Source organism: Neomonachus schauinslandi, chromosome 12, assembly GCF_002201575.2.
Source record: "Neomonachus schauinslandi chromosome 12, ASM220157v2, whole genome shotgun sequence".
NCBI classification, from domain to species: domain Eukaryota; kingdom Metazoa; phylum Chordata; class Mammalia; order Carnivora; family Phocidae; genus Neomonachus; species Neomonachus schauinslandi.
In genome coordinates, this window is record NC_058414.1 from 16524878 (window position 1) to 16537525 (window position 12648).

Below are 12648 nucleotides of genomic sequence, written 5' to 3' on the forward strand. Positions count from 1 at the left end.
TGGAGTAGAAACTGCCAGCATATTCTTGAGCTCTTCTGTCAAGTATAATCACTTTTCTACCTTACCAGCCTTGTACCCACACCGCAGAATCATTGCCTGCCCTTGCCGAGGTAGCCAGGAAGCCCCGATTAAGCTAAACCCCAGTTAGGGGTCATTGCCATACTTTTTTAATAGACTTAATTTTTTTTTAAATTTTAATTCCAGTGTAGTTAACATACAGTGTTATATTAGTTTCAGGTGTACACTATAGTGATTCAACTGTTCAATATATTACCCAATGCTCATCCTGATAAGTGTACTCTTAATCCCCTTCACCTATTGGGGTCATTTCCACTTATTACATCTGATTGTCGGTGCCTTGAACCTGTTTTTCTCCCTGGCCCTCTTAATACCTACCTGAAGCTTCACCTAAATTTGACCCCTCTAGTCAAGTTGACACACTGGTTAGTCTATTTGGGAGCACTTCATACAGTTGGTTTTAAAAGGTTACTTAATGTTTGCTTCCCCTCTAGACTGTTTAGTCCCCTCATAACAAACCCTGTAAAGTAGGTACCATCATTACCCCCATATTGCAGATGAAGAAATTGAGGTACAGACAGATTAAGCGACTTGTCCATGGTCACACTGCTAGTAAGTAGTGGAGCCGGGATTCAACCCCCTGTGTGGCCTCACAGACCATGCTTTAAAATACTGCATTTTATTGCAAAAGCATTCCTCTAGAAAAATTACAGATCCAACAATTGTCCCTTTGCAAGACCAGGTAACCCCTATCACATTACTACTGCCAAAGCTCCAAATCTATAATCCAAAGCACCAAAACCTTACCATTCGCAGTGATCTCACTCCAACAACATCCAAAAAAGACACAGCTCCACAGTCAAGCACGAGGCTATGGATTGGCACTTTGGGAACATTCACTTTGACTGGAAGCTCAGAGTTCCAATCCACTTGAATCTCTATTTCCTTAGTTGGGATATCAAGGTCTTCTGGATCTTCAATATCTTCGTCAGGCTCAAAAGCATTATTTGATGAACCAGCATCCCTTATAATGCCATTCTAAACAAAGAAAACACTGCCAACTTAAGTGCCAATGACTGGGGGACATTTTTTAATGATTCATCTCAAATTACTTAAAAGTCCTATACACTGTTCCTTGGCAAGCAAAACATCAAAGGGGTGAACTCTAAAGGAATGAGATTTACCTCAGTCCAAACTGTGATGTTCCCTAGGAAGAAAAATGGAAGAGCAGAGGAGCCAGGAAACTCTTGATTTCTGGAAGATTGTGGAACTTGGCCAAGAGATACATTGGCAGGAGAGTCTGAATAAAAGGTAATAGATCTAAAAGTTTATGAACTTAACTGTCTTCTATTGTGAGTAATTTTCTGGTATCAAATTAGCACTAATTTTGTTCCCTTCAGTAAAAATAAGGTTTATTTCTCAATGGGAAAAAAAAAAATCACACCCTGAAAAATCACACCCTGCATTTCCAGAGAGTTCTGCTGATTTTCAAATTCTCTCCCATTCCCTCTTGCCTACAAGAACAACTCCACTGTCTCCTTGTACATATCTGGGTACCAATGGGAATAAATCCAATTTTGACTATCTGCTTTCATTTCCATCTGAACAGGGAAAGAATTTAACAAGGAAAAGAAAGATGTCACCTCACCTTTGTTGCTCTTAATTGTCCTTTTTTGATGAGTTTCTGTATTTTCCTCAGTGCTTTCAACCTCTTATTATATACTCTAATGGCATCAAATCCAACCTTTGGAAAGAAATGTAAAATTACTTAAAACGTCTGGTTCCTAATGCTCATTAATGGCAATTGTTATCTGAAAAGGTTATCTCTCAAGTGGTATCATTCCTTGAGACATCCCGTGGAAAAAGAAATTCTAAGGTCTGGTGGAGGTCTCCCCTATCAGCTCTACCCCACCTACCCAGAGACTCAGGAAAGATATTCTCATATTAAAGGCTCTAAGCCGATAAAAAACAAAAACAAAAACAAACAAAAAATAGCAAAGAATAACCTCTTTAGCTTTAAGTCTGTGTTAACAAATTTCCTTGACATCACAGAGCCCTTTTGTTATTGCAAAATCACATAGGACCATTCCTGTGAACGAGTTTGCTCTGGACCTCACTCAGAAAACACTGATGTAGAGACTTAGCATCAGAGCTTGGCACGGCATTCAAAACCACAATTTCCTGCTGACATATTCCACTTAGACTTTTTACCCTTTACTCCAACTGGGCAAATATCCCCCCTCCCCCAGCCCAAAGATGTGTACCTACCTTTGACTCTCAGCTCACAGAGTTCCCAAACACCTGGCATAACCCTTCTTCTGCCCAACTGTCACGCCCAGCCTGATCTGTCCAACTGCCTGGGATTGCTCCCTTCTGGAAACTCTTCACATGTACTGTGTATACTACTTATTTGGAACTCAAATTCTGCCGGGAGACATCTTCTACTGTTTTTGTCTTCCATAGTTATTGCTACCTGGATTTTAACACATATGGTATTGTTGGTGTTTTCCTATCCCCCAATAGATTGTAAGTTACTGGGATGTTATAATTCTTAACGCCCCATACAAATGGAATAGGGTGTAGGGCCTTAGCCCCGTTTGAGCCAATAAATACCTGTAGAATGAATGAAGTCGCAAAGGAGGTTAGAAACCAAATTTCTAGGGATAAAATACTCACTGTGGACTTGATACATTTTTTAAAACCATCAACGTTGCCATAAAAAATAGGACTAGAAAATCTAAGAATCTTCACTCCTTCGAGTTCTTCAATCTAGCATTAAAAAAAAAAAGTGTGAGGTTAAATAATCTTGGGCTTCAAACATTTTGATTCAATTTCTGGCTTTGGGGGGCACCTGGGTAGCTCAGTTGGTGAAGCATCTGACTCTTGGTTTCAGCTCAGGCCATGATCACAGGGTCCTGGGATGGAGCTCCACCCCCCACCCCTTGGGCTCCATGCTCAGTGCAGAGTCTGATTGTCCCTCTCCCTCCCCCTCTGCTCCCCGCCTTGCTCTCTCTCTCTCTCAAATAAATAAATAAAATCTTTAAAAAAAATTCTGGCTTTTCCGCTAGGAGGAGAGTTACGGTTGTTCAAAGGAGCTGGGCAGTAGCACCCACCTCTCCCTGAATAGGGGCTTCCCCCACTTAGAGGCCACAGGTTACTCAAACTGCTGGAACTTTACCAACCCAGAGAGGGTCAAGTTAGGAAGGGCCTTCATAAGCAATTACTCAACCCTCTGATTTCCAGATGGAGAAACTGAGGCTGAGAACAGTGACATGATTTTGCCTCAAGTTCATACCACTGTCCGCCCCCCTTTGTTCTTTGACTACAGTTCTTTAAAAATAGAAAGAAAAAAAAAAGGTAGCACACTGAGGGGATCTGCAAGAACTGAGGCCTAGGATGTCATCTGCTTGTTCTTACCCTGACAGAGTGGCCAGACCAAAAATAAAGCTTACAGAATCCTAGACTTTTCTAGTCTTTAGGAATCCTAGCAATTTCAGTCCAGCCCCTGAGATGAGCAAGCAGGTGCTGGGAGGCTGAGCAACACAGGCAGAGTCTCCCCAGAGTGGAGCCTAGAACTGTAAACTCCCAAACTCAGCCCATGGTTCCCTGAGCCAAAAGGTTCTCTACCATCATGGTTAGCTCTGGTCAGCACTTGGCTCAACATAACTGAGAAAGATTGTGGAAATAAATTAAGTAGCAGCTAATGGAATTCCAGAGTCAGTGTCCAACATTCTTTATACTCAATTATTTTTTTCTGCATTTTCTTTCTCTGCTTTTTCCCCTGGTGACCACTAAGCTACTTTATTTGCACGGAACAAAAGCCCATCAGTGGGCTGTGTCTTTCCTTTGTTTTTTCATTTCCGGTATTATATATTATTTCTTCCAAGATTAGAGCAACATGTCAAAGAAGGTTCCTTGTGACAGAGAACTTAAAAGTCTTGTGTTAGAATTAAATGAAAATCACCTTATGATGATTTCAGGTAATTTCAAAGAGGATAAGGATTAGATAGTAGATAAATAGAATTTTGAGGCAACTTCTGGAAATCATCAAATTGCCTATTTAAAAAAAATTCCTCTTACAATGGTTTTACATGAAAAGAACATTCAAACTAGCATGGACACAATTCATCCAAACCACACGTATCAGAAGGTACATTGGGTCAAAGTTTTCATGACACCCCAGTGGACTTCTAGACGTTCCCGGCAGAAGCCTCCCCCTTAGCTACCTTCTACCTGATACACTAAAAAAGAAATACACTGCCCCTGAAAATCCAGGCCAGAAAACCCACATTCAGCAAACGTCTCACAAAGGCACTTACATTTTTGTAACTCTTGGTACTTTTGTAAATGTCTGTGCTAGGAATGCTTCCAAGGCCATTCCATGAGGGACTAGAAGAAGAAAAATTAGGTCAGGATTTTTTGGAACAGGCCTCCTTTGGAATAAAACATTAGAAGAAATAACAGATAGGAAAGAGCCCGTCGTTCTGGTGTTTTTGGCCCGTGTCTTCATTACAGATGACATCTTCCTGCAGGTAACTCTGAAATGAACAGCTGGTGTTTGTTGGGCCCTGGGAGAAGGAGGACTTTCCTGAGGGCTGACAGAAGTCATGAGCATCCCACTTCCATGGCTATAACACTTTAGAGGACAAGCAAAGAGCTTTCACACATGGTGAATTTTATCTAAGTGCCACCATCCTTCTGGAAGGTCAGCGGTCCTATCTTCATTTTTATGGCTAAGCTGAGGGTCAGGTAAGGTCAAAAAGGCCCCAGAGGTAAGGAGCAGGGCAGCCTTTATGTTTGACCCAGGGGTCCTCACTGCCTGGCACAGTGCCTGGAACTTACTGGTGAGGTATAGCAACTTTCTGGGGAAGTATGGCGAGTCTTCAGGGATCAAATTAGTCTCAGTTGATAGAAATGGGAGCCTGGGGGGACCAGGAGGAAGTTCTTCCATCAACCAGACTGTTGGTTTCCTGCTCCTGATGTAATCAAATAAATCCCGTGATTCTTCAAGTGTGACCGGGGACAGATGCTAAATACAATGCCTGAAGAAAGAGTATCTGTTTGGGGTACTCTCAGCAACGTGTTCCCCGGATCAACCACATAATTACTGGCAATGAAACACTGTGGAGGATACTGCTTTCGCTTGGCTAAAAGCCTAGTTACCAAATCAGCAGCTAAAATGTGCCACTGCTTTATCCTCGGCTTATTGGGCTATGCTGGATTTTCACGTAACGCTCATAAGCTATGTCGTCTCTCTCCTCAAAACTTTCTCACCCAACCACACCCCCACAAGACCAAGAGAGCATGAGAAGCAGCATCTTCCAAGGCCAGGTTCGGAGTTACTTCCCAGAAGCAAATTGGGCACGTTGGGAGCTTGGGAACTCTCTCAGCCCGTGGGCAACCACGGAAGGATGCAGAGGCAGTGAACACGAGCTTTTGGGAAGACTCCAGTGTGCCGGGGTAGGGAAGGAGGAGGAGAAGGGGAACCGGCCAGTGGAATGAGAAGCGTGGGCTTATGCAAAGCGGGAGGGGTCTCGGCTGGTCTTTCTCCCGGTTTCTTATTCCTGTGCAGCCCAAGCACAGGCAGGGAAGAGGCCAGAAGTCTGGGAAGCTAACAGAGGTTTTGAGGAGAGAGACAGGCTCTGTTCGCCTCTCTGTTGGGACAACTTCATAGACCCAGGAGGGCACATACCGAAAGCCTCTCGAGTCAAAACAGAAGCAACAAAACACCAGACACTCAGGCTCCCTCACAGATTGTTCTGGGTGACGTCAAGCCACGTCTTTGCTGCCTTCCCTCTTCATGTGACCTAATGACGCCTACCTCATATAACATGTGGCCTATGGGGTACATGCTTCATTTGGCCAATCTGAAGGATAGCTAGCTACAGTCAACGCTTTCAAAGTCTCCTGTTCGGCGTTACTAGCTTCAGGAGAAAACGGCCTGTAGTCTGTTTAGCAGCTACCTTGTCCCAAGCCTCGGGCCCAGCGCTCCACACACTGCATCTCATTTGCAGAAGGAACCGCATGGCTGCCTTGGTCCTTTGCTGTGTCACGAACTTCTGAGTCTTATAACCACCAAAAGGAGAGCGTAGCGAAAGAGCCCGTGACTAAGTGCACAGATTTGGGGATGAGATGCACCCGGGTTCAAATCCTGACTCCGTGACTTACTAGCTGTGTGATCTTGGGGAAGGTTCTTAAGCTTTCCGAGCTTCGATTTGCTTCCCTGTAGAATGAGAATAATAAAACCTATTCGTGGGATTTTTTTCGAAGACCAAATATAATAACACGTGTCAAGCACTAGGGGCTTAATTCACAGAAGCCCTCAATATACAGTAACTATTATGAAAGGGAGTGGCTTCCCTATATTTTACCAAAATGGTATAAGAAATCACAGAGTGTGTGGTCCTGTTTGTGGGAAATCTGGGTCTTACATTACTCACAATTGAACTCTCAGGACCACAGTGAGCAGTCCAAACATGAGGCCAGCCAGTAAACCGAGGTCCAGCCCCAGAATGATGGATGCTATGCACGTAAACACCCAGATAACCTAGGACAAAATGGAAATGGGAAGAATTGCATTAATCTGCCAGGTGCCATCAAGTGAGAGACTACCTGTGGAAATAAGATCAATTGTCCATGAACAAATTTCAGCCTTTTTTTTTTTTAATATTCTGACTTCATTTCATGTTTAAGTGGAAGTAGAATAAAGACCAATTGTCCCATTTCAATGTGTTTTCATATAATTTTTAAATAGGGAAAATATGAACATAGTTCAAAGTGGAATTAATATAAAAAAGGTCTACAGTGGGAAGTCTTGCTTCCAACCCTTTCCCCTCTCCATCCATCCAACCCCCCTCCCTACTTGTGTTCTTTTCTATTTCCATGCGTGTCTGTGTGCACACGCATGTGCGCGCTTTTCACCAGCATTGCTTTTTGCAAATACGACTGAACAGCAGTATTTTATTTTCCTATCTTTTAATGTATTGTACACACTATGCCATGATGCACTGGTCTCTTTTTCACTTCACAATGTGTCTTGGAGAACTTTTCCATATCAATCAATAGTTTTCTCCTTCTTTTTGTTTGTCCTGATTTAAATGAGAGCGGGACTCTGAAGGACTTAGCTTGTGGTTGTTACAGTTCCTCAGACCCGTTGCAAAGTTTACTTTGGTCAGTTATACTCACCAGGGTTTTGTATTTTGGTTTTACCTTGTTTTGTGTTTTGTTTGTCCTTCTATACTACAGAGGTGTTTTTTTTTTTTTTTAATTGTTTTTTTAATTTGGTTGGTTGGTTTGGTTGGTTTGTTTGGTGCTTAATTTGTTTGTATGGGATTCTTCCTGGATGGAAATAGATCTCCCCAGAGATACAGGACCTTCACAAAGCTTGGTCCACGTGGCAGGCTTCAGAGCCTTGGCTTATCCACAGAATTCTAATTTCTGTTCTGGGAATCCCAAAATGCAAGTGAGATTTAGGATATAATGATGTGGCCGGAAGCATATAAGAACCAAATCTTGGGGTGCCTTGGTGGCTCAGTCAGTTAAGCGTCTGCCTTTGGCTTAGGTCATGATCGTGGGGGGGGGGTCCCTGCTCAGCAGGGAGCCTGCTTCTCCCTCTCCCACTGCCTGCCGCACCCCCTGCTTGTGCGCTCTCTCTCTGTCAAATAAATAAATAACATCTTAAAAAAAAAAAAAGAACCAAATCTTATTTCAGACAAAAACGGGTGGTAAGTGACTTACAGCATCGATCTTATTCTGTCTCCATAGACGAGGAATGTCACACACCTGCAAGAACATCCCTTTCAGGTTGGCAATGACAACGGCGGCCAAGACCGACTGCCAGGAGAGACAGGGAAGGCTGTGTTATTCGGGGGAATGGCTTTCCATGTGACGAGTTTTAAATCTCCTGTTATTTCTCTGGTGGCAGAGCAGTGAAGCAAGATTACGCAATCAGCATGCCCAGAAGCAGGGCTATACCTTCTGCAAGGGTTCCAGCAGCTTCCCCAGGGCAACAATGGCGATCATCACAATCCCAGCAGAGATGATGCCGGCAATCTGAAAGACACACACCTCCCGTGAGCAGGGCTCATCCTCCTCTCGTGTCTTCCAGCTTGCTGGATGTGGGCAGGAGAGTCTGTTCGTGGGGGCACCTGACGCTTCCCTTCTCCCCCCCTCTGCTCAATACTGTCGAGAGAAATGAGAATTATTTCCTAAAACTACACAACGGAAGGAAAAATGGGAAACATACCTAGGGGAGCTACGGCAGAGGAATTAAAGAAAACAGGAGACCAAGCCTGCTAAGGGAAAGCCAGTGGGACCTGGATTTCATCGGGATGTATTACAGACCCAGAGCTTTGGTGTCCGCTGGGGAGGCCAGACTTGCAATCCTTTGCCATAGCGGGGAACCTGGGCCACCCCCTCCCCCCCCAACAGCAAATCACCGAATGTTCTTGGGAAATACATTCTCACGGCACACGTCGGACTCTCCCGCGTTAGGGAACCAGCAGCCATAATGGCAATTCGGACAACACTTCGTACTTATGGCATAGGACTCCCACAAAAGTCTCGGGTGAAATAAGTGCACCAGTCCTGCTGCAGATTCAAAATGCTACATGAGCATGATGACACGTGGGACCGCGTCCCCAGCTCCTCTGAGCGTCCGCAGACGCAGGCTCAGAGCGTGGCCCCAGGATGACGGGGCCAGTGCAGGGGTTAAAGGACCTTCAGAAACTGTACCTTCGCGGGCCAAAAAGCTCTCCTAAGATCGTAAATAGTTAGGAGAGAGGCTGAGGGGGTGGGGCTGTTCTCTGGCGCCATTAGCTCACCAGTGAACTTGGCTGAGACAGCTGGAGCATGGCCGAGGTGAAGACCGGACGCTCTGAAACAGAGGAGCCAAGGAGACAGAGCACCAGAAGCAAAGCAATGGGAGAAGCAACAGGGAAGACGGGCCTGGGCACAAGGGCCGCCTGCCCCAAGAGTCGGAAGAGAGACAGATAAAGCCAACATCAATAGAAATTCCGGAAGCTTCAGGAAATTTCAAAGTCACAGTCTTTCCACCTGGCAAATGGATCATTCAACGTTCCAATTATGGTTAGACCAGCCCGAGGCAACATTACATATCTGATGGACTAAACACTTTGCTTTGTACTTCCAGAGCTCTTTTTTAGGCTCTCTGCGCCCGTTAGCACCACACCTCCAGGACACTTGTGCCTCCATGCCTTTCCCTCCCCTATCAGGGCAGGAAAACTAATATCCTCCCTCCCGCCTGCCTGCCTGCCTGCCTGCCTTCCTTCCTTCCTCACAATTGCTTAACCAACATTGGTTGCCTATCACAAGCCATTTGCATCTTGCTGTGGATGCGGGGCTCTGCAAGTTGCTGCAAGAAATGGAGATCTGGGGACAGAGACCACAGCCAGCTGCCCAGCTCATGCCAGGAGAATGGCCACCTACTCGCCAACTACACGTAACCGTAAGCTGCCAATGATGTGGACCAAGATGAATTTTGGTCACTCTGTTAAAATCTGTAAGGGATCCATTACTTGTACTTACTTTCTAAGGCTGGATTGTGGGAATTGCTGTAGATTTTATGTCTATGAGCACATTCAATCACTAGGTAATTAATGATTCTTCTATAAGTGAGAAGGTAATCAGAGCTAAGAATAGTTTGTAATCAGAATTAGTTTTTTTTTTTTGAAGATTTTATTTATTTATTTGAGAGAGAGAGAATGAGAGAGAGCACATGAGAAGGGGGAGGGTCAGACGGAGAAGCAGACTCCCTGCCGAGCAGGGAGCCTGATGCAGGACTCGATCCAGGGACTCCAGGATCATGACCTGAGCCGAAGGCAGTCGCTTAACCAACTGAGCCACCCAGGCGTCCCCAGAATTAGTTTTTGGTGAGTCGGTAGGAGTCAGGTGGGGCGAGAGAAAGAACAGGTTGTAACGTTAAGCTCTGCTACAATCTGAGGATGTGCTGCAAACCGTTAATGAACACTGACCCCCATTACTGCGTTCATTCATTCGGGAACCATTGCTTTCTGATGTCTCAGGCACAACATCTGTACCCTGGGACTACGAGGCTCCTCAGGAACAATCAGCATTTACGACATCTGTACCCTGGGACTACACAGCTCCTCAGGAACAATCAGCATTTACGAGTATGAGCCAGGGCTTTACAGATGTTTTTATTCAATCCTCACAACATCCCTTTGAGGGGGATACAATTAACATTCCCATTGTACAGATGCTGAGACTGAGGCCCCAATAGAAGAGAAAACACGAGAAGCCACACAACAAGGGAAGACCTGCCGGTTTCTGTGGTCATGAGTCCCTGGATTTCAGTCCAGGCACTTAGACTTTTAACCCCAGAACTTAGTATACATTTCAGTAATTAAATATCAAGCCACTTCTGTACTTGCTTCATTCTTCACTACTGAAATCCTGGCACCCTTCATTCCTAAATATAATACATGCCTGTGTGTGGTGGTGGGTATTAGCTTACCAGAACACCATTATCCCCTCAAAGGAATCGCTTTACATGGGCATTCTTCCTGGGGCGGCTGGCCCGTGCCTCCTTTGAGCCTGGAGGCCACAGCAGGAGAGTGGACATCACCAGTCGGGGACCCACCTGCACCCGCATCCAGCCCCGTGCCCTGGAGAGTCTGTCAATACCCCATCTTCAATGAAAGCAGTGGAAACTCTCATGCTGACAGCCACCATCAGAACACGGGGGCAGCTCTGGAAATCACCTCTGACCTCTCCCCCTGGACCACAGACCCCTGGCTCAGCCTCCTGGTACAGGCTGTATTGTCTTCCCTGCTCCCTCAGAGCTAGAAAGGCCTGCCCCCACCCCCCCTCAAAAAAAGGAAGTTCAATTTTAAAAAGAAAAATTCTGAAAATTAAAATTAAATATTGTTCAACAGGAGCCAAGAAATTGGAAGAGGCCCATTCTTCCAATCCCCCCACACAGAGATCCATTATAAATGGGAGAGGAGCATCACGTGCGCCCTGGGGACAATTAAAGCTCCCCCTGGACAAGCCACTGCAGGGAGTCACTAGTTTTCTCAATTATCTCTTGTACACTTAAGTCTCTGCCTTACTAAAGCCCTATCTGCAGACTGTGTGTGTGTTGTAGTGCTTACTTTGGATTCAAGGACGACCTCCTTTATAGCCTCAATGCCCTTTCTACTCTGAAACAATAGCTCTGTGTGGGGAGGGAGCCGCCTGCCCCCAGGCACGACAGCAACAGTTCCTGAGCCTGTGCCTTGTCCCCATCCACCTGTTTTGGCAAATCTGACCCCACCTGTTGTGGCTAGAAAGGTAGCCTTTGAAAACGGCGTCTGAGCTTTCTGGCCAATCGAAGGCGGGGTGATTCAGAGACGAACTGGGATGCCGGATTCTGGGTCACTTTGTGAACGCAACAACTTAGAACCACATTGAAAAGGCAAGATTAAACTCACGTTCGGAACTTCAGGAACAAAAATCATCCTCAAGAAGAAGGCCAAATGTTATGACCAAACTATCCTTGGCTGGCAAACTTGTTCTACTGGATGAAGGCCTCCGGAGGAAGTTCCTGATCCTTGGGAAGGGAACGTATACAGACACTTTTGATTCTCCTGAAAATACAATACCTCACTAATGCCCTGAAGTGCTCGGGCTCGGCCTTCTCTATCCCCAGATAACAAATTGATAAAAATCAGCATTCTTCACCACTGATTCCTTGTCAGTTCTTACTGTCCCTGGAAACGCAGGTCGAGTGTACCCACCTGCCAACTGAGCCCTGACACAAAGAGATACCTTTGAGAATCTGGGCACTGGGCAACCATGAATGTCGGTTAAGAGGTTTCCGGTGAGGAGATGGATTGAGGAGATGGAGGAGCCCTGGGTCGGATCCTCTCAAGAGGCACAAGCCTAGGTGCTCAAAGGCTAATTGCCTTGCTCGGTTCTTGTGCAAGCCTTTCTGAGCGCTGCTCCCCTGGCCCATCCCCCGCAGAAGACAGACCCCCCCACACACTGCTGTGCCTTACCTGGGTCTTTCCCCCAGTGCTTTCCTGGACAGCTGTGCGGGACAGGGCAGTGGTGGCAACAAAACAAGAGAAGAATCCCGAGAAGATGTTGCTGATCCCAAAGGCAATGAATTCCTAAGGCAGAGACCGGGGGACAGGGATGCTACAAATAGAATCACTTGGCAAGACCCTCGCCCAGTGTTTAAGGAAGCAGAGGAAGAAGGCAAACTCCCAAGCCCACCCTGTCTGGTAGCCCCAGACACTTGCACATTTGTGAGCAATTTAAAAGAAGCAACCTGGCAATGTAGCATATGCCCGCAAAAAAAAAAAAAACAAACCCAAAAACAAAAAACGGCCCTGCATGTATTTACTGCAGTGAACCGCCTCAATTTAAAGCAGTCACAACCATCATCGATGGTGTTTGGTGCGTGGTTTTGACAAATCATAGCTCCCATTACATAAAATGTATCAGGAGACACTGGACTGCATGAAGAATTCTCATGCTGACCTAATACGTGAGCATTGAATGTTATTTATGACCTGACTGAATTAACTCTTAAAATTCGGCTTACTTCAGAAAGAAAAGAGATGCAGCCTGCATATTTCAAAATAATTTCAAATTAGCATGCAT

General features: G+C 45.5%; 1 protein-coding gene across 1 annotated transcript in view; it reads right to left on the reverse strand.

The window, feature by feature from the left end:
* The window catches only part of SLC26A4 (solute carrier family 26 member 4), a 44986-nt gene that overhangs the window by 9042 nt on the left and 23296 nt on the right, over positions 1-12648 (reverse strand). Inside the window, exons 10-17 of the mRNA XM_021682905.1 lie at positions 12039-12152; positions 7993-8070; positions 7756-7851; positions 6459-6565; positions 4338-4407; positions 2695-2787; positions 1667-1762; positions 826-1056 (exon numbers count right to left, since the gene is read on the reverse strand). Coding sequence (XP_021538580.1) covers positions 826-1056; positions 1667-1762; positions 2695-2787; positions 4338-4407; positions 6459-6565; positions 7756-7851; positions 7993-8070; positions 12039-12152 — 885 coding nt within the window. The remainder of the gene's footprint in view (positions 1-825; positions 1057-1666; positions 1763-2694; positions 2788-4337; positions 4408-6458; positions 6566-7755; positions 7852-7992; positions 8071-12038; positions 12153-12648) is intronic.